Source organism: Dromaius novaehollandiae, chromosome Z (assembly GCF_036370855.1).
Source record: "Dromaius novaehollandiae isolate bDroNov1 chromosome Z, bDroNov1.hap1, whole genome shotgun sequence".
Classification (NCBI taxonomy): domain Eukaryota; kingdom Metazoa; phylum Chordata; class Aves; order Casuariiformes; family Dromaiidae; genus Dromaius; species Dromaius novaehollandiae.
This window is the reverse complement of record NC_088132.1, coordinates 47,790,001-47,811,638: the sequence shown is the minus strand read 5'-3', so window position 1 is coordinate 47,811,638 and position 21,638 is coordinate 47,790,001. Positions and strand designations below refer to the sequence as shown.

Sequence of the window (21,638 nt, the reverse complement as noted above, 5' to 3'; positions counted from 1 at the left end):
GCCCCGGCCGCGCTTCAGAAACCACCGCTGTGATCTCGGGCTTCACCCCCCTCCCGGGCAGCGGCGGCGCGGCCCCCCTGCGCGGCGCGCGGTGCTGCTGCGCGGGGCGCGGAGCTGCTGCGCGGCGCTGCCCGCGCGGGCGGCGCGCCCCCTGGCGGCGGCGGCGGGGGGGCGGGGCGGGGAGGGAGGCGCAGCCAATCGCGGCCGCGGGCCCCGCGTCAAGGCGCCGCGGGGGAACGCGGGCACGGCTCTGATTGGCCGCGCCGCCGCGCACGGGCGAGTCACGTGGCGCGGCGCGGCGCGGCCCAGGGGCAGGCGCGCCCGCGGAGCCGCTGCGCGAGGCGCGGCGGGGGCGGGGGCGGGGGCGGGGGCGGGGCGGAGGAGGAGGCTTCCCGCAGCGCGCGGCGCGGCGCGGGGGCGGTCGGAGGGGCGGGGCCGGGGCTGGCCTCGCCTATGGGCGTGGCGCGGGGCTTGCTGGACGTGGCGGCGGGCCAATGGGGCGGCGGGGCGTGGTCGGGCCGTGCGCGGCGGCGGCGGCGGGCGGCGGCGGGGCGCAGTGCGTGGGGCGCAGCGGCGCGGAGCGCAGCGGGGCGCCGCGGCCGCCTCCCTGGCTGCGTGGGGCGGTCGCTCACCCGCGCCCTCCCTTTGTGCTTGTCTCTCCCCGCCGCCATGCCGCGCCGCGCCGCGCCCGCTCCGCTGTGGCCCGGCGGCCTCCGCCCGCGCCGCTGAAGCAGCAGCAGCAGCAGCAGGAGGAGGAGGAGGAAGCCGCGAGGAGCCGGAGGGGGCGGCCCGCCCGCCGCCCCATGCCGCGGCCCCGTCCCGCCGCCCGCCCGCCTGCGCCCTGCATGGACGGGCATGGGGAGCGCAGCGCCCTCCCGCGCCGCCGGGGCTGAGCCGCCGCCGCGCCGCCGCCCGCCGCCCGCCGCCCTCGGCCTGCTCGCCGCCCTGGGGCTGCTGCTGCGCGCAGGTAGGGCCCGCTCCGCTCCGCGCCGCGCGGCGGGGGCGGCGTTTCCCTCGCCCCTTCCCTCTTTGCTCTTCGCCGCCGCTGGGGAGCGGGGCGGGGCGGGGCGGGAGGTGCCGCCGGCGCGTGTCTGCGCGTCGGGCAGAAACGCCGGGTCGGGTCGGGTCGGGTCCGGTCCTGGGGGGCGGTTCCTCGGCGGCCCAAGCGCTTCCCAGCGCCTGAGTCTGGCGCAGCAGGGCGTCTGCTGAGCGGCTGCGGGGCCGGGTCGGCCGAGCTCGGCACGGTTTCCCCCGGTGGCACCCGCAGACCGCGATCCCGCGGGGAGCAGCGGGACGGGACGGGACGGGACGGGACGGGACGGGCCCCCCGGGTTGGGGGGCGCGGGGCCGCGGACCTGCCGCGCTGCTCGGTGGCTTCCCGTGCCCCCCCGGGCTCGCCCCCGTGTGGTTCACGCACCGCTGCAGATCGTACCCTGAAGCACAGTGAAAGTTCCTGGTGCTTTGAAAATCGGGCTCTGAGCCGACTTGGCCTGTCGCAGTTTGCCCGGTATACTTCGTCTCCGTTCGTGACCATGTAAACACAGGTCTCCCCCCCCCCCCCCGCCTTTTTTCCCCTTTTGCAAAGCTGCATGTCACTTGCGCAAAGATCAAGCGCGAAGCTCACTGCTTACTCGTACCCTTCGTGGTCGCGCTTGGCTGTAGGTGAGGGACTTTCTCCTTCTACCCTGTGTGTCTTGCGATTTTGACAGGAGACGTGCCTCGTTGCCATTGCAAATTCATGGATCGGGTATTCTGGGTGCGTCGTGTGAGCGGGTATACAGGCAGCTCAGCGAGGGATAACCAGAGAAATTGCTGATCTCCTCTCATCACTCCATGAATTGCAGAAAACAGCCACATTTAAAAATTTAAAGTCCTACAATACTTCAGTCCTTTTTCACTCCCCATGTCTCTGAAGTTTAGGAATGTCGTAATTGGGCTGTTAAGACCACACTGAGGCCAATCCTACCTTACTTCGAGGTCAGGAAAAAAGTGGGAGACAGTGTAGAAGGAGGGATTTTAGGGGAGGGAACAGACTATTTGTAAAACACATTGTATTTTCCTTTTCCCTTTGTTCACACTTCTCCCATGTACTTTTCTAAGTATTTTTTGTTGTTCTTTATTTTATGACCATTTGAAATCATAAACGAATGTATACACAGCTGAATTTTATAGGTCATAAAAGGAACAAATAGGCACAGCATGTCTTTAGTGCACAGTTCTTGGTGCTGGACAACTCTTGCGTGAAGCCTTGCACGCAGTCTCTGTGCCGTTCCATGTGCTGTGATGGCCATCTTCAGCTCTTCGCCTGGGAGGAAACCTCATTTATCGTTTGACTGATGTCCTCCTTGTTTTAACCCCTGTGCAATGTGTGCGTCTGCGTTGCCGTTAGTGCAGCGTGCAGCCCTGTTCTGTTTTATCTCTGCCCCTGGTGAGTTGCTCTGTGTAAAAGCTGCACTCAGAAGCCTGGTGCGAACCGCCACGAGAAGCTGGAAGGACTTCAGGTCGTGACAGCGAAGGCTGTGAAAGGGAGGGCTGTAAAAATGCCGGTTTGCTTGCTGGGATGGTAATTACATTTTCTTTGCGGAAATCAGGTGACCTGATAGGGTGCAACTGGCTTGTTCATGTAAACTGAACTGTGTACCTGTTACTTAAGTCTCATGAGTACTTCAGGTTTTGATTGCGAGAGGTTTTTTTCCACCCCTTGTCTCATTATTTTCCGTAGGCTGTAAGAGGTGCTGCTGCAGTGTTTAGATTCCCTAGCTGGCAACCTGAGCTTCCAACAGCTGTGGTTTTCTTGCTATTTAATCACAGAAAGCAAGCAGTGAAGCTTAAGCTATAGCAGTGCCAGGGAAGCAAAGCAAACTGAGTTTACGGCCTGTTCTCCTCTTCCCCCTCCCTCCCCCTTTTCTCCTGCTTTCTTGAAGAGGAGCTCTGATCCCTGCTTCATTCAGTTTGTTTCTGTCGAAACCTGTATCGCTTGCCTTCTTTTTCACATCCTTCTCAGGAACAGGATTCAGAAACCTGTCACGTAAAGCACTGAGAGACTAAATAGAGACTTGCCTATTGACTAAGTGATTAACTTAAGCACAGAATTGCATCATCATCTTGATATCATCTGGAAAAGAAATGCTGGGCTCATGCTTGGCAGGAGTTAATGCTCTTAATCCATTACTTGCTATTGTCTAGATGGAAATTAAGTCATGCTTGGGTCATCTCGGCCTTTGAGAGAGGCTGTCTGTGTTGCTATCTGCCACCCTCCCAGCCCCATTTTCTCCACTGTAGAACATTTCCCCAAGTTGTTTTTTGCAGTACCCGTGGGCAGGGAAGGGGGGGTATATGGATTGCAATCCAAGAGGTTTGCTCGATTTCTGTCTGCCTTCTGTTTTACGCATAGGTGACTGCCAGCTGCAAGCACACTGTCGAATCCAGAAGTGCACCACAGACTTTGTGTCCTTAACTTCACATCTAAACCCTGCTCTCGATGGCTTTGACTTGGAGTTCTGCAAAGCCCTGAGGGCATACTCCGCCTGCACCTACCGCAACTCCAAAGTATGCCGGGGAGACCTCGTCTACCACTCTGCGGTGCTCGGCATCAGCGACCTCATGGGCCAGAGAAACTGCTCCAAGGATGGACCCACATCCTCCACCAACCCTGAGGTGACCCATGATCCCTGCCACTACAGTGGCCACGCAGGAGCCAGGGACCACCGGGGAGGGGAGCAGACTGCTCCTCCTACTTACCTGTTTTGTGGCTTGTTTGGTGATCCTCATCTGAGGACTTTTAAGGATCACTTCCAGACGTGCAAAGTGGAAGGGGCTTGGCCTCTCATAGACAATAACTACTTATCAGTGCAAGTGACGAATGTGCCTGTGGTCCCAGGATCCAGTGCTACTGCTACAAATAAGGTATGGATTGCTCTTAAACGCTGTGTACATGTACAGAAGTGGAAGGCTGAGACTGTAGAGTAAGCCACTTAACCATTACGAGTTAAGGGGTTGCAATAGGTTGAGAATGTTTCAGGCAGTAGTTTGAGAAAGTAAAATTGCTGGGCTTCTATTTTGTGAAATTGCTTCTTTGCTGATTTTCTTGGGAACAAAAAAACCCCCCTCAAAACAGCTCTTTCTCCCCCACCCCCCAACCCACCCAGAAATATCACCACAAAAACATTTAAGGAGACTAAACTGATGCCTTAAAACAAGCATCAGCTTGCAGCATCTGTGACTGCCCCCGCACTAAGCAGAAATCATAGGGTCCTAGGGTAAGAGCAAGGAAAGAGTGAGGATCTTTGCTTTCCATTAATTCTCTAAACTGTACAGCTGTAACAGTTGAAACCAAAAAAAACACTGACAGAGTGGAACAACAGATTAGCCAGGCACTGAGGGTTCAGAGGAGAGACAAGGGGGAGAATTGCAGAGAATTGAGAGGAGATAGCCCCAAAAATGGGGGGGGGGGGGGGAGGGAGGGACAGGGGACGAGACACATGGGTGCCACATGGCTGTTGGAGGGTGTTAGTGCCCTGACTCTACAAAGGAAGCAGCAGCCTGAAAATCCTACTGACAGTATATGACCCTCTGCAGACAGGCAAGACTTAAGATTGCTGTCTTCCCAACCACTTCAAGTGGCTACGGAAGAAATGCATGCTCTAGTATTAAGAGCATATGCCCTTTCTTTAAGAAAAGTACTTGGCTTTTACTTAGCAGGTGTCCTTATAGGAAGAGAATGAGGAGGTATAAGGTCTGGGTCTGGCTGAAATGCCCTTAGATTTACACCAGAAGCCAGGGGAGAAAAATACTTCTTACGTTTTCAGGCACCTTTTTATCATAAAATGAAATGACTCAAACATACGCGTGAAGCTGGTGCTGTCCCTCTCCCCTTTTTTTTTTTTAGATAAAGTGGCCAGTTGTAGCAGTGTAGGTAACTGTTGCAGGATGAGCCTACTTGGGGTATGCTACAATGTTTCCAGACCATCAGCACTGGAAACTTCTGGCTGTATTGCTACACATGGAAATAGGTTAGAGCCTACACAACTACCATGGAGATAGCTGTGCTACTGCACGTACTAATAATGTGACTCAGTCTTGCTATTTATTACGTGCAACCTTGCTGAATACTGAGATGCTGTCTAATGCTGATGCTTATATGGGTGAGAGAACACTTTCTGCTTGGGTAATAAATCAAAATTTTTCAATTTGCAGGAGACCGAAGGTTGGATTGATGTATCAGTGACAACCAAAATCCCCTTGTCTTAGCTTGTGCTCGTGCCAAACACAGTGCCTAAATGAGCTTGGAGGGAGTATAAAATGAGGGAATGAAGCTATCCTAAATAAGCTTTGCAAAAGAGACTTGAGTCTCTTGAGGAGAAAAAAAAAGCCACTGGAGCAGATTTCTCAAGACTCTTAAATAAGGAATACAAAAGAAACTTACATTGCGTAATCTCTAAAAGAGTTTAGCAAAACTGAGGATAAAAACTTTTTGAGTAGTCCTTGTTTCCTTGTTCCTGATAGTACTGGAGGAAAAAGCATGGAGAGTCTTTTTGTGCACAAATTGCATGGGTGGCCAAGGTGTGATGGTAGCAGTAGATAGGTGGTCTTATCTTTAACTGGCCATAGTCTAAAAATGATTGACTACAGTTGCATATTATGCAGGAGTGTATATTCTCAAACTGATAACTAAGAGGATTTGAGGAGGTAAATGTCTGTACATACTGGAGGGAAAAATGTTTTTAAGGGACTACCTTTCATCTTTATTTCTAACTCTGCTTCTAATCCCAATGCAGTTTTTTTGTCTTCTCTGATTGGCCTTCTGGAAAAAGCAGGAACACTTTTTTTGCTTTTGCGATACTGGTGTTAGATTTTACACCCCTGCAGTTGCACAAGTACAGTTAAGTGTGCAGAAGCAATTAAATGAAGTAAGATGTAAGCTTTAGGACTTTAGAAATCTCTAGCACCAGTATCTGTTAAATGCATACAGTACTTGAGTGTTTTCTTTCTTGGCAGGTAATCAAACTTTTATCAGCACACCTCTTTGTGGGAATGAAGGTTGTGTTTTGCATGCACAAGTAATTTTTCAAGATAAGTTTTAATATCTCTTATGCATCCTTTTGATTTCTTTATGGAACAGGCTGCTATAAAATGTACAGAAAAAGGCTATTAAACTACACTGCCACTGCTGGATTGATTTGTGTAACCTTTTTTATCCTACAAGTGTTCCATCTTGATTGTGATGGTGCTGCTGGATTTGCTTACATTATTTTGGGCATAGGCTAGCTTAAGATATGGCTTAAAGAAAATAATTTCAGTGGTTTTCTTTATCTAGGCAGGTTTTTTTTCCTAACTTAGAGCATGCAAGTAAGCTACCTACCTTCTCAGTGAGAAACTTTTCAGAACCTTATGCATCATCAGTCCTGCTGGTTTTTTTCACTGCAAATGTTTGAGATAGATGTTTAATTTTAATGGGATATAATAACAAAGGTTTGTGTTGAACCTGAGTTGTGGAGAAGCCAAAGCAAATATCAAATTGCTAACTGTCCTGCTTAATCTTCTCTAAAGCAGACCTAATAAAAGCAATGACCAAAAGTGTGGAAGCTTTCATTTATTTTGAATGCCCTTTTTTAGGGGAAGTGATTTAAGCAGTTGTAGGAACAGAATATTGAATCTATACCCCACATGCAGCGATCCAACTTCTCCTGACTTCTGAAATGGCTGTTTCAAGGGGCATATCATCACTTAGCCTTGTAGGTGGTTTTTACCTTCCAATTTATGGTACCTTACTGGTGTTCAGAGTGACTTTTAAGGGAATCAACAATGAAGGGAGCATTCTGTGTAAAATAAAGTTGTCTTGTCACTCCAAAACCCATATGACTTGAATAACCCCAATAGTCTGAGGGCTATCCAGCAAGTTTGTAAAGGACAAGAGAATGTCAGGAGGTTTTTAACAAGAATATGAAGAATGAAAGTATGTTTTTCTGCCTTCAGTACACACCCGGCAGGAAAGAACGGAAAGCAGGAAAACTCTTCCTTTAATTCCTTAATTGGAAAGGTATGTCGTCCTGTGGGAGATGTATATTCATTCACAAAGTGCTCTTGGCAATTTGTTTGTAGGTGTTTTGCATATTTGTGATGCCAATAGTAAGGACATCTGTTTCTTCAGAGTGAACAAAGCTATTGTGTATTCTGTGGTCTAGTTGAAACTTGCAGCTCCGCTTTCTTCTGAGCCTGTTTGATCTGTTTATGCCCCTTGGCATAGGATCCCAGGGCCTTTCAGATGGAGAATGAAGGATCACCAAGTAGCTGGGAAACTGATTTTCTGTATGAGCTTTGTGCAGGTCGCTGGCATTTTTCATCTGATTTCTGCAACTACGGAAGTAGAGCTTCCCAGGCTCCTGGGGATCTCCTGAGCATAAATGGCTATTTCAAGGGGCTGTGGAGGGAGTAGGTAGGAAGCATATCATATAATGCCTTAAATAGGACTTTTTCTTGTTTTATCGTGGGCTTTATTTGGAGAGGAACAAAATCTTTGTTGTCTTTGACCAGTGTGACAGGTGTTCTGGGTATCTCTAGCACAGTTATCCCCGAGTAGCAAATGAGGCAGAGGTGCCTGCACTTCTCTATGGAAAACTTTCCTTCTTGTTTGCGGTGATCAGAGATGAACAAGGAGCTTTTCCTATCCAGGTGTTTTGTAGTGAATAGCTTGAGGGTGAGACATGGAGAATGGATGCAGGGAGGGCAGAGAAAGAAAAACAAACAGGCAGTGGAAAACCCAGAGCTTTTACTGTAGTGGGTTTACTGGGCATAAAGCTTTCAATCTGGGAATAGACTGCATTAGCAGTGTAATGAAACATTGGGTAAGTGCTCTTTTTCCCAGAGTCGAAACATTTAGGTATCTCTTTTGCAGTCTGGTTTCTATTTTTGCAAGAGGAAGTCATTGGACTGAACGCTCTGTACTTACTTTCCTTTAAATAATTAATATTAAAACAGTCGTCTTCCAGTCACTGTTCAGTTGTGCTTCTGAGTGGGAGCGTCAGATCACTGACCACGTGTGATTAATTTTCTCATCCTTACAGGCTTCCTGCCAAGATAAAGAAGAACTTTAGCTTTTTTCCTCAGAGGAGGTACATACTGCCTTTTTGTTGAAGGACTTCTGTCAAAAGCCACATCGTTCATGAGGTGGAGCGGATAACACATCTCATTGACTTACAAAGCAGTGTTTTGTTATTGTTACTGAAGAGCGAGGAAGATTGCAAGCAGAAGGGGAGAATGAAGGACCCAGGGTCCTTCAGTCTGTGCAAGTTAGTGCTGTGCTTGGGCTTACAGCTGGGCAAAAACTGGTTCAGCAGGTAGCTGCGGATAGCGTGAAAATGTAGGTGCCACAGCACTTTCTGTGCATTTGAGATGTTTCTAAAAGACTGAGGCTTGCCAGTGCTTTTAAGACAAGGGCTCTGTTCTTCATATCAAAAGCCACCCGTCTGTGCCTGATGAGCAAGATGGCCTGTGGTTGACTCTCTAGACAGCAAGTCATTGACTCTTCCCTGGGAGCAGTGTTGGCCCTGGAGTTAGGGCAGACTCAAACCTCTGCTCATGGTTAAACATGAAAGGTTTTGTCTTAGGATCTCTTCAATATATTTCAACTTTAAAATCTGTCTCTGTTGATGTGTTTTATCTATTTTATATTTTTATATAAAATATATATATATTTTGATCACTCGTCTTCATGAAAAGATGAGGGTGGGAGAAATAACATGCTTATGAAAGAACTCAGAGTGGTCAGGGACCAACTGGTACCTAAAACTTAATTGGAAGTTCTTAATTATCTTTTGGTCATGGCCAACTGGTGACTAGTTCATAGCATGCTGAAAACAAGTAGACTTTTTTGTTAGGAATAAAATCGAGTGATATAGAAGCTCTGGAGAAAGGGACCTTGGCACTATCCTGGCTGGAAGACAGGAGGTGAATGTAATCTTGAGGCTGGCTTCTTGGGCAGAGGCTGAAGCGGAAGAAACCATCTGCCAGGAGCTCTGTTTTCTCTATTAGTGGGATTCTTGTATATTACACAAAAGATGCAAATAAGCTCTCTTTGGGTTTTGTGTTTGTTTTTGGAACTCTGACCTACCTAAACTGAAGGTCTGCATTTCTCCCAGATGTGACCTCTTAGGTCTTTGGCCTCTGCTCTGTGCTTTTGCCTTTAGCACTTTCACAGCAATCTCCTCCTCCGTAAAGAAAGCTTGTTTAATTCTGTTATGGGCACATCGAGCGTGTGCAGAGCCACCCTCGGTCATACCGATGTGCTGTGTTGGTTTGGACAGGCTCATAAGAACAGCAGGACAGACAGCAAAAATACCACAGTTTTCCTGGGCACAGGCGATTTACTGCCTTTGGTGATTTGCCAGCTTCATCAATGTAAAGGTAAACAGTCCTGTTTCCTGGTGTTCAGGACAGCACGGCCTTACTAGAGGTTGTTTTCTAGGACAAGCTATGGCAATTTATCAGGTGCTAAACTGTCCTTCTTTCTGTGTTTCTGGGACTGCTGGAGAACTGTTGCTAGAGTTTTGGTGTCTTGAACCCCTTTGTTTTGGGAGCGGGAGAGGAGGAGAGAGTGTGCACACATATGTCTCAGCAGTATCTGACTGTCTTCATAGCCCTGGGGGCTTCTTGGGAGCAGAAGGGAGGAGAATAAAGTAGTGGATAGAGATGGTGTGTTTTTCTCAGAAGTGGAGATGTGAGTTAAATGTCAATGTTGTACATTAAACAGGCTCTACCTGCCTGTTAGTATGTATGCTTTACAAAGTCACTGCAGGGGAGAAGAGCCCTTCTCCTCCTTGGATTGTCCACCAGGAAAAAGAAGACGGAATATTTTAGCTACTGTTCCCATTGATTAAAGTACATTTAACTCTGATCAAGTTCTGGGTAGTTTTGAAATTAATCAATAGTAGATGCTAGATGCTTCTAGAGTTATTTATGAATGGTGACCTTCTCGCTCAGCCACATCTGAGAAATGCTTTCCTGAGTGATCTTGGGTTTCTTTTTGGAAATCTTCTTACTCCTCCTTTCAAATTGTCTTCCCCATTACTTCTCTGTTCTGTGTGGGATTCCCACACCTTCCCTTCCCTTTTTCTCCCCTGGCATAATATGGTAACATGACAGGGTGAAAGGTAGGATGGTTCTGTAAGTGACCAGTGGGCTGAAGAGGGGTTGGTGTATTTAGTTTTGTAATGCCCCCAGCAACTCTTGCTTCTGAGAGCTTGGCCCCAGCAACATCACTGAGGCAGTCTCCTCTAAATCTCTTTTTTGTCCAAACAGCTTGTTCCCAGTACCCCTTCCAACGTGCCTGAAAGGAGCAAAATGTCTTTCAGGCATATACTTCTAGCTTCTGTTCTTAAGCTGTGTTTACTTTAGCAAGTAGTGCACTGCAAAAGGGTGGATGTGTGCAGTGAAACAGTTTGTGCTGAGAATTGTGTGTCTGCATATAGGTATTACAGGGGAAGAGCTGTGGATGAGCTGTGATGCTGTCTGATGGACTGAGTGGTCATTAGCATTTGGAGCACATCTTTTGGTTTTGTTTCATCCAAAAAGACCTGCTATGCATATAAAAAAGAACTACCATGTGGTGTAGCTTTAAATGAGGCTGAATGAATCCATATTTTCAAATGAATTCTTATGGTTTTCCTTTATTAAATCTCTACTTCCACCCTTCAGCATTGCTTTATTATTCAAGTGGTGTCCTCTGGGTGGTACTTAGTTTCCAAGATAAACTTTCTACACGCTTCGCGCCTAGTGCAGGTCTCTGGAAAGGGAAGCTGTGAAAATTTCAGTTAGAGATTGGGAGGTCGGTTAATACATGATGCTTTCAACTTTCCTGTATATATGAACTGCAAAAGCTTTTTGATGGACTTCTAGAAATTTTATGCGTGCTATGCAGTTGTCTACCTATGGACTTTTAATAGCTGCCTCTCACAGATCACTTAAGCCATTCACAGGCCTCCCACGCATCTTTTAAGACCACTGGTCTGATATCGTAACACCTCTTGCTTCTATTCTCCAGTGCTTGATGAAATCACTATTAAACCATCAGGGCTGTGTTTCTCTTCAAACATGATCCTTCCCCATCTTTTCCCATAGATTGAAATGGCGCATAATGAAAGCATCTGAATGCTTTCTCCTGACGCCAGTAGGGCATGCGCTTTAAACTGCAGACCTATACTGAAGGTAGAACGTAAACAGCAAAGTGTTTTTTCTGCTGCATCAGAGTGCCCTCTCAGCAACCTGCCTGTCCTGCTGTACCTTGCTCAGATGTCCAGGGATGTCACTAGATAGGCCCGTGATATGATCTCTGCTACTTCCATGCTGCCCTCCGTTAGCCACAGAAATGCTCAGTGGCAAAATCTTGTGTCATAAGAAACATTGTAGGGGCTGTCTTTCAATGTGCATATCCACTTTCTGAGTATGCAGTTTACAGTTGTTAAGTACTTGCGTAAACTCCTTGTTACGATCGATGTTCCCTGCCTCTCTAACTAGCTATTCTTGTTATGTACCTGAATGCTGACTGTAACTTCTCCAAGGCAGGTGTTGTGGTCTTATATGCTGGGAATAGTAGTTGGGAAAGAGGGGGTGGTTCTGTGAATTTTAGTAGTGCCGTGAGACTTCAGTGGTGTTGAGGTGGGTTCTGCATGAGCGCATGGTGAAGCAGGCCCTCACCTCACCACAACCCCGTCAAGGCAAACATAGGGGGAGGGAGGTGGGCCTGGGGGCTATCCTGCTATAATTGTGAGTGAAACTGGGCAAGATCAAAATCTTTCCAAACCTAATAGAAACCTTCTTTCCTTCTGTGTTTAAAGTCAGATTTTTCCAGATTAATTGCCTGTTCAGTAAGTAGTGTTACCTTCTTGCATGTGGTGCCATCATGCTTGTGTTTTCTAAGTCCGAAGTCTGGCCTAATTTTAGGCAGGCTTTGTCTGAACTCTCTCTTCAGGAATTTTACCTGTAGTAGGTGTAGAAGGCTTGCATTCTAGGTATGGCAGTTGGATTTGTGTCTTATGGTTGTGGGTGGGCTAGACTTCAAGGAAAGAAATATTAAAAATCTATGAGTAGAGCCAGAGTAGCTTGGGCACAGAGGAGAAAGGAACGTTTAACAAAGGCATTGATGTTTTAAATGGACAGCAGTACTGTCCATCAATAATAGATGGAGTGGTACAGTGCAAATGTGCCAAACTGAGTTATGGCTTACTTGTTCAAACTAATCCATCTATTGCAATAATGATGGTATGTGTAAAGTCACCTTTTCAGAGACTTTCTACAAGTTGACAAGGAGAGAATGCATGTGTGGGTTTGTATAATCAAAACTGGATTTGTTTATGTAACTCTGAATGGGTTTTCCTTTCTTCTGCTCTTTTCCCCTGCCTGCTCCTTCCTTCCCTAGTGCAGTTTCATGAAGGGGGAAATGGAAACAGAAGCAGGGACCGGTGAACTGCTGGGATGTGATCAAGGTCACAAGGCCCTGTAAGAAGAAAACTGTATTCACAACCTTATAGTAGTTCAAAGCAGATAAAGGCTTTCAGAGTATATTTGGAGTAATAGTCTGTGTGTGTTCTATATGGCTGATAGATGAAATAATACAGTTACAATCTATGAAGTAAAGTAATAAAATACTTAATGCAGACTGGGGAACCAACTGTGTTACGGTGAAGGGTTCTCCCCCCCCCCAAAAAAAAAAAAAAAAAAGTAGTAACAAGAAATACTAATTCGGCAGAGTTGTAAGTGCTTTCTTTTACAATAGCTACTCACCAAAGTTTTTCCAGAGAGGTTGATCAAGTGTTTCTCTCTTTCCCTGTGTGCAGCTTGCTCTTGGAAATAGCAAGACTTACTGAAACCTGCTGTTGGAGTCACTAATCTAAGCACGTTTGGGTTCCTATGGGAATGAGAACTCGTCAGTTGTTTTCTGATTGATGGTACAGCTGCAAAATTGAAAATGTTTAATTTCTTGCATTGAAAAATGCACTCCTCATGCTTGAGAACAGCATATTAAGTCCCTTGACTCTTGTGGCACTTTTTAGCTATCAGTACTTGAGCATATACTTATAGGCTGATAACAGGAAAGTTAATAAAACTTAGTAAGAAATGTAGTTACCAATAACCTGATAAAAATTTCTGTCTTAAGAACACCGTCACACATTTACTGCAAACGCGGGAAACTCAAGGATACAAAGCTGTAGAATTTTATACGAAAATAGGAAGATAGTCGCACCTGCTGAATACAGAGCAGCAGCACTGTAATTGCATTGTGGCACTCACGCAGAATAGGGTGAGGAGTCAAAGCGTTGTGTTTGTTTAAGGCATGCTAGCCAGGTGCCTTCTAGAGATGTATAAAGGTCTTCTAGAAGCTTCACTTGGGCAGCTTCAGAAGTTAGACTTTCCATAGCGCGGTCCTGGAAAGGCATCGTGCATGTGGTGGGGTTCACGCAATCTTCATGCTCAGCAAGCCTGGGGAGGATGATGTTACTGGCATCCTTTTCTCATCAGGAATGGAAAAATGTGGACCAAAATGAAATGTCTGTGCGCAGTTTGAATGTGCGCAGGTTTCTTTTGTTTTTATTAATCCTCATCTAACTGAGATTTGTATAGTGTAGCCTCAGTTCAACCTTTGGAAAAGGCTTGCTTTGGTCCTTCAGTCCTTTTACTTTGGTCCTCGCTGCAGTAGCTTAAGAGCTCTGTGTGTGCCCCAAGTAGAAGGCTTGGATGCTGATAACTTCAAAAAAGCTCTTCCTTCATCTGAAGGTTCAAGCATTTGGATTTCTTTTTTCTAGGTGTAGAAAGGGCAGCTGTAATTTCTGGTCTGTAAACAGTGACACATGAACAGCTGTGTGTGGGTGTTTTTACAACCCAGCCAGAGTATAGAAAGTGTTATATGTATGTGTACACATATAACGTGATATACTTGTTTGGAAAGGCTTAAAGCATTGCGTAGTGAAAAAGGTTACTCTGAAAGCTTTAAAAAGAGAAAGCTCTGCAGTGAAATTTGCTTTATCTGCCTTTGTAACAAGCTCTTGTAACAAGCCAACAAGAGCGTTGGGCTGAGGAAGGAAGAGGCGGTAGGAGAAGGACTTCACAGATCTCTGGTTTTACTGGTCTGGCCTGTGGATTAGACGGGGGTGGCAGGAGAGAAATCGCAGCATCCAAACTGACTGTCTTGAGCCACAATGTTTAAATATGGATCTGCGTCCTTAGCAAATCTCAATGGTCTTTTTGCTGATTCTCTGTCGCGAGCATCCTTGCAAGGGGCCTTCGTTCCCTTAAGGCGTTCAGCCCTCGCTCAGCATGTGGCTTTATTGCAGGTCTTGCCCGGGTGAAGGGCTCAGCCCTTCCTCGCTTTCCCCGGTGCTGCGGGCCGTTCCCCTCGCAGAGGAAGGTATGCTGGAGGGAGGGAGGGAGGCAGCTGGTGGCTGCTCTTACTGCTTCCTTTTAAATCTTGCCAGCTCCCTTGCTTAACTGTTAGAGCAAGTCGCCAGTTCTGTGCCTCATTAAAACCATGTGTACTGTTAACGCCGGGCTTGCTCAGGTGCTGAGCAGCCTGACAGGGCTGAGCCTCTGCTGGCCTGTAAATCGCTCTTCCCTCGCGGAGCAGCACGGATGTGCTGGAGGAGGCAGGAGCGCTTTGTTATCTGAGCAGCCCGAGATAGCCATCTGTTTCATCGAAACTGCGTTATATGGAATATAAGACCTGACTTAGGGATTGAGGCCCTGGATGATACGCAGAGCACGCATCCGACAAGGCTCCGGTGTTTCCTCTCTGGGTTCCTGGCCTTACTTTGCAAAACATGGTGATGTGAGATGGTACCTACAGCAAGAAAGGCACTGAACTTTTGAGGAAAAATACCTGTATATTTCTAGCTTTTGGGCAAAGACCTTCAAGCTCAGCTGTGGCCCACAGATATGAGTTTACCAGAGTGCTTGACTACAGCTGGTCTCAAGCTAGCTGTATAACTGATTAAAGCAAAGAAAAACCGTTGGAAAATTCCAGTCAGACAGCACCAGTGGGAACATATGGAATTAAAATAGCAAGTACTCCGGGTGCGTGCGTGTGCGCATGTGAGAGAGATAGAAGGGCTGACAGTGTGTCAACTAACCGGAACAAACCACACATTAAAACCTAATGCAATACTCTTTAGTGTATGCCTGCATATTTGGAGAAGCTGTTGGGATAGGAGAAGGGAGGAAGAGGTGCTAGAAGGGAAGACCCCTGTCTTTTACAGCTGGTATGGAGAGGTGAGGCTAATGAAGGTAGAGGTTTTATTTGAATTGTCTGTAACCCAGCTGTTTGTTTAACCTCCAGCTCTTATTTCAAAGCAGAGGGGCAAGAAACTAAAGCTGTTGTGCAGAAGTGTGCTGGTTAACTGAAATTAAAACATGCGAGGTTGCTATAAATTTTAAGGAAAATGTTAATACTAGTTTGAAAACGTTTTCTAACATGTTTTGGAGTACTGTGAATCTTATAGCAATGTGCTTAAATGATAGCCTGTAAGTAGGTTTGATGTAGTCAGTCTGTCAAGGGCAAAAACGATATTAAAATCCCTATTTCTAGTGCCAAATACCCTTTGACCTTTTCAAGAATTTACTATTTCCTCCTCTCTGAAACTGTAAAGGAAGAAGCATCTCTGTTTCTAATATTTATATTGTCCCTTCAGTATACATTTTGTTTTTTCAAAAAGCCACCAGACACCTCAAACTCAGTCTGCCAAATAGCCTAATTATCTCCTTCAAGTAAGACCGGAGGACCTACTGTTTCTGTTGTGGTTTATTCAAATAAGTGTAAAGCTTTAAAAAGCAAGTCATAATGTTAAAAGAACAAGTAATTGGTTTGTGTTCCTGGTTTGTGTTGTAGGTCACCCTTCCAAGGCCTGTCTTTGGGTATATTTCAGTCGCGCTTTGTTTCTCCGTTGGCACGTTCGCTAGCAGCAGCGGACTGGAGGTGTCCAGTCTCCCAGTTCCTAGGACTAAGAGATCCAGGAGCTGTAACCAGTTACTTGACTAGTTGTTTTCCTGGTACTGTGTCTCGTCTCGCTCCTTGTTGTATTGTAGCAGTGAACACATCAGTGCTTTAACAGTACTCTAACACAGCTAATCCTGGCAAAATTTCTAAAAAGCGTGAAGCACTCTGACAAGGGTCGGTCATGCAGTCACTGTCAGAGGCAAGATAAGAATATTGGGAGTGAGGGAAACCGAATCCTCCAGTTCCTCTCTGTGCTTTCACACAGTCTCCTTCCACAGTTTTGCCATAGCAGCCAGCAGTGTGGGAATTGTTTGGCACGTATACGTCCCTGCGATTGCAGGATGCATTCCAAAGTGTTAAGAAACCATCAGGCAGGAGGGAGTTGTGATGCTTAATTAAATATACAGCCTTTTACTTTCCTGGCCTTGTTGCAGTTGCCACATGCTAATAGTCTTGCTTCCAAGCCAAGTTAAGAACAAATTTAACAATTGCCATCTGGTAAAACGTTGCTTTTTGAGCATGTGTGCAGACTGTTCTCTGCTTTAGGCATGAGTGGGGACAAGCGTCAAGCTCTGAGCTTAGTGGGCACTCCCAGATAATCGCAGCTGCAAAATGGAAAAGGGATCGAAATGTGTATTTTTTCCCATGCTCACTAACCACTTTTTTCTTTCCCTCCTTCCCCCTTCCAGATAACTATTATCTTTAAATCGTACCAAGACTGTACAGATCAGAAGGTGTATCAGGCAGTGACTGATGACTTACCTGCAGCCTTTGTGGATGGCACAACAAGCGGAGGTGATGGGAACACCAAGAGCCTGCGAATTGTGGAGAAAGTCAGCGGCAAATACGTCGAGATGCATGCCAGGTACATTGGGACCACGGTGTATATACGCCAGCTTGGACGCTACTTAACACTGGCCATCCGCATGCCTCAAGAGTTGGCTATGGCCTACGAGGAGAGTCAGGACCTGCAGCTGTGTGTGAATGGTTGCCCGTCAAGTGAACGTATCGATGACAGCGGCCACTTGCCACTGCCTGTGATGGGGCAGTTACTCCCCCAGTCAGGCACTACTCATCCCCGCTCAGTGTACACACTGGAAACTGCCACCACCAAATGCCATGAGAAGATGCTGGTGAAGGACATCTATTTTTACTCGTGTGTGTTTGACCTACTCACCACTGGTGACGCTAACTTCACGGCTGCTGCTCACAGTGCCTTGCAGGATGTGGAGGCATTGCACCCCAGAAAAGAGCGCTGGCATATCTTTCCCAGCAACGGAGGTGGTGGTGTGAGCAAGGGTAGCAAATTGTTTGTCAGTCTTGGACTTGTGTGCTTGATCCTTGTTGCGTTTTTGTAGGGTTTTTTGTCTATAACAAAGTTTTGAAATATATATTGTCATAATATATTGAGTAAAGATGAGTATATATGTATATACCATGTATATGAAGGGATGTTTTGTCTTGGGACACCCACCAGATTGTACATATTGTGTTACCGTTTTCATGTATGTTGGATGTAGTGTTCTTTGTATCTATTTGTTTTGCAGTTGGTGAAATGTTTTATAATGTCCCTGCATTGGGACCTGATAGAAAGCACTTTATTTTTTATATATTAAATATTTATGTGTGTATCTGAGTAACTATGTATTATACCTATACACATGTACATACAGTACCCAGTGCTCCCTCTAAGTACTACTTTGTTTTAAAAAAATTTTATTATATTAATGGATTTTTTTTCCCCCTAGCCTTCCTCTTACTGTAGAGATTAGCACCTCTTTTTTCCTACAGTCATGCTGGTGATTTGTTGCATTCTCTAGTTAAAACCAATGAAGAATGAAATCTTATTCTGTCCCTTAAACAAATGCTCCTTCCTTCTTTGGAGGGAGCTCAAAAGACCATCTTATATAACTCTCCTTCTGCTATGCTCAGCATTTATGTGAAATACAAAACCACCTTTGTAATCCTGACATATTCTAATTCTATAGATTTTTCAAATGAAGACAAGTACTTACACCATCCCTCTGTGAATGCAGTGGAGTGAGACTTGCATAGCTTTATAGAAGTACTGGAGAGTTGACTTCTAAAGATACTTAAATTGTCTACTTCTTTTAACTTTAGAAAGGGTTAGGTAACTTTCTCATATCCTCTTCAAAAAAATTATTGCAGCAGTCCTACCTATAAGAGTAGTTAAGTTATTCTGTAAGTTGGACTGGAGAAATCACATGCCCTTGTTTAGGTTTTAATACTACTTATACATTAAAAGGGGAGATGAGCCCCTAGGCTCTGAAATGCTCTTACTGAGGGACTAGGAGAAAATTGCTTCATTGGCCTAAAGGTTGGTTCTACCTAGTGCCTTAAGAAATGGGAGCCTTAATACATACAAAAATAAGCCTCCTTTCCCCCAGTTCCAAAATGGCCTTATTCCACCCTTAAAAGTGTTCATCTGAGACTGATTGGTCTCTGATATGTTAGGTTTGTTTTCTGAATGAGGCTAAAATTGCACTTGCTTTCGTTAAGCAAACTTGAGCTAGTGTTTGCTGTAGTGGAGGGAGATGGAGTTTATCCATGGAGTGTATTTTTACAAAGACTATTCTGGCTGGGTTAGGGACTGTTGACTGTTAAGGACAGCAGTAGTCTTTTCTCAGAACAACTAATTAATTGCCGATTTGGATGGGTAATTGCATAATACGTTGATCTGGAAAAAACATTAGAAGAAAATAGCCTGAGCTGAGTTAAGGTTGAAGATAGCGTTTTATTCTAGGCTAGACCGTAGGTATCTCTTTGGGCAGCTTGTTCTGTCTGTGCCATCTGATGATGCTGTTTCAGATGAGTTAGACTTGTGGATATACGCTGTGTCTGGTAATGTGGTTCCTGCTGCTTCACCTGATGTGGTGAGGAGATTCTCCCTATTCTTTGTGTGGCTGGACTTCCTCAGTGGTGCACTGAATGTAAAGATCTTATGGCTGAAAGCCGGTGGAGAAGCCTAGCATTGCAGCGCTGATGTACACACTTAACACGTAGGCACCAATTGCTAGTTAATTTCCTCTGTCTGTGGATCCCATGAATATATATATATACTTATATATATGTATACTAGCATTGAATTGTGAGCCCCTCAGATAAGTAATATTTCAGAAATGTAGTACTTCCTCTTAAAAGTTTTCATTTTCTTGTTCCTGCTGTGGGATTTCTTGAGAAAATGTTATTTGCACATGTTCGTTCTTGAAGTCTACCATAGCCAAGAGAGCTTTAGTTAATGCCAAACATGTGGATATTTTGAAGCTAGTGAATGGTCTCTGGGGAGAACTTAAGCTTAGAGGGAACACTGGTTTTCACAGACACTCCGAATGGCTGTCTTTTAGAAGGCTGCAGATTTTATTTTCGTGCTTGGAAACCCCACAATGTGTCAGTCTTTGCAAAACCTTTTAGATGTGGTTCATGAATATACCAGTAAGTATATGTTTGTGTAAAAGAGTGACTGTGCAGTGTGTAAATACTTTAAATTATTACGATAGAAGAATAAAGTTGCCTACCCCGCTGAGGAACGTCTGTAGCGTGGTGTTAGTGACCCCTGGTGGGGTGCAGAGAAATCGGGGGTGGGGGCTGCGCACCGGGGGGGCAATCCATAACCCAGGGCCCCGTACTTTTTTCCTAGCCATCGCTTGCTGCGCGGGAATGTGCTGAATACAGTCGCCGTACTTCCTGGCAGATGCTTACTTCCCTCGTCTAAATTAGCTGTGCAGCGAAATTTATGGTCAGCAGCTGCAAAGCAGGCCAGTGTATTGAGGAGACAGTGTGTGGGAAACCAGCAGCAGGAAACAGCCACTCCGGATCCCACCTGTACGCTCTTCCTTGCAGTATTTGCAGAGATACTTAGAAGCGCTTAGACACAGTGGTCTGATTTTGCTGTGGCTGTCTTGAAAAAGGTTATGAAAATCCTTTTTTCGGGTTACTGGATAACTCTCAAACCAGAAGGACCTTGGGAGAGAAAATTAATTGCTGTAAAACTGAAGAGGAAATTGAGGGATTGAAAGAACAAATGGTACAGAAGAGTCTATAAGATTACAGAAGTTTTTATAACAAAATGATCTGTTAAGCATGCATAGGAGCCTAAATATTTCAGCTGCAAGGCTAATCGCTTAGTATGAAGGCAAATTGAAACTGCCAGTGCTTAAAACAGGTTATATCACACACATACCAAGAAGGATGGACCTAATGAACACAACCTTGAATGTCTTTTTTTACCTACAGCTAGAATTAGGGGTGGGGGAGGAACAATCGTAAGAGGTAGATGTGTCACTGAAATGCTCCATGGAAGCAAATGGCTGTAGGAAGATAAAGGGAGCTATAAATATATGTTTAATGTGTACGAAAGGAGGCCTTCATTTCTGTAAGAGTTTATTTTCAGATGTGTTGATTTACCACTGCAAGCTCTGCGGAAGGCAATATAGAGTGATCATCGCTGTTTTGATGCAACAACTACTAAATTCTTGCTGAAGATATCTGTTGTTGGCCTTGGTCTTAAAAAAAAAAAAACAAAAAAAAAAAAAAACAGTGCCTTGGATGTTACTGGCTTATTCAAAAAATTATTTTAAGTCTCTTCTGTAGCATTTCTAACCAGAGTATCTTCTAACCCTGTACTAATATAGCCTGCTGAAAGCAGCTGGGGATAAGTCTCTGTTTATAGCTGTGGAGACTGACGACGTCCCCAGGACACAGGCAGCCTGTCACAGCACCACGCAGCGAGCCCGGTGCTCGAACCTTCGTCTTCGATGCACATGCAGCTCCTCAATACTGGAAATAGTTGCACTCAGTGGACTGTCAAACCAATACTGCTTTTCACTCTGCGTCACACTCCACTTCTGAAAAACCTATCTGGAAGAAGGAGCTGCATAGAGCAAATATGAAGTGGGGCTCAACCCGAAGGTGAGGAAGAGCAGGGCCTGAGCCCAACCTGCTGCTCTGCCATGTGGTTAATGTGGGGCCCCGCAATATGCAAGCACAGCAGTGCATCTCGTTTCAAACAGCTGCTGTCTTGCAAGCAAACAGATCCCCAACCATTTATGTTCACATACGTAAAAATTATGGATACCGTGCATTTGTTTTATGGTTTTTGAGGCTGTGGGAGAGGCTATTTACTTATTACACTGCTACATTAAGCAGTATTGCAAGCTCTGTAACACCTAATGACTTCATTAGGGGACATGTTTAGAAAAATCTCATTGTGGCTTGTGGGTTTCCTCTCTTTTGTCAGACTTGTAGTAGCGTTTCAAATCTTGTGCTCATTTTCTTCATATAAGTACAGCTGGGGTGTTGTACACTGAGGTTTTCATGCTTTGGCTTATTTTAATTCCTAGCTGTGTCTTGACTGATAAACAGTATTTCTCTCTCTTTTTCCCAATTCTAGGCATTAAAGCATGCTGTCTATGTAATATCTAGACCTGACTTGTAATGACTCGATTTTGTTTTTAAAAGCTATTCAGTGCTCTTTACAAGATAAACTTTCTCTGCATCATGAGGCTAGTTCTCTCCATCTGTATTCAAAACAAATGAGGGCTCTGTGTGTGTGTGTGTCAGTGTTGTTCATTAGATTTTTATCGTTCTTATTAATTAGCTCATTTTGGAAAGCAACATAGCCACAAATCAAATTCAAGTA

The 21,638-nt window shown here is 45.6% G+C and overlaps 1 protein-coding gene across 1 annotated transcript; it reads left to right on the top strand.

Moving 5' to 3' along the window:
• The first annotated feature begins 402 nt into the window (after window positions 1-402).
• Window positions 403-19,523, top strand: LOC112980267 (repulsive guidance molecule B). The gene is made up of 3 exons (XM_064502493.1): window positions 403-967; window positions 3,395-3,906; window positions 16,669-19,523. Exons 1-3 carry the CDS (start codon window positions 856-858, stop codon window positions 17,335-17,337), a joined length of 1,293 nt encoding a protein of 430 aa, XP_064358563.1. The 5' UTR covers window positions 403-855; the 3' UTR covers window positions 17,338-19,523.
• The last annotated feature ends 2,115 nt before the right edge of the window (window positions 19,524-21,638 follow it).

Bases quoted from the DNA above. Each gene is read 5' to 3' on its own strand.
- LOC112980267 (XM_064502493.1), top strand. From the start codon at position 856: ATGGGGAGCGCAGCGCCCTCCCGCGCCGCCGGGGCTGAGCCGCCGCCG. The intron at 968-3,394 runs GTAGGGCCCGCT...TTTTACGCATAG, and splicing joins GGGGCTGCTGCTGCGCGCAG to GTGACTGCCAGCTGCAAGCA. The intron at 3,907-16,668 runs GTATGGATTGCT...TCCCCCTTCCAG, and splicing joins GTGCTACTGCTACAAATAAG to ATAACTATTATCTTTAAATC.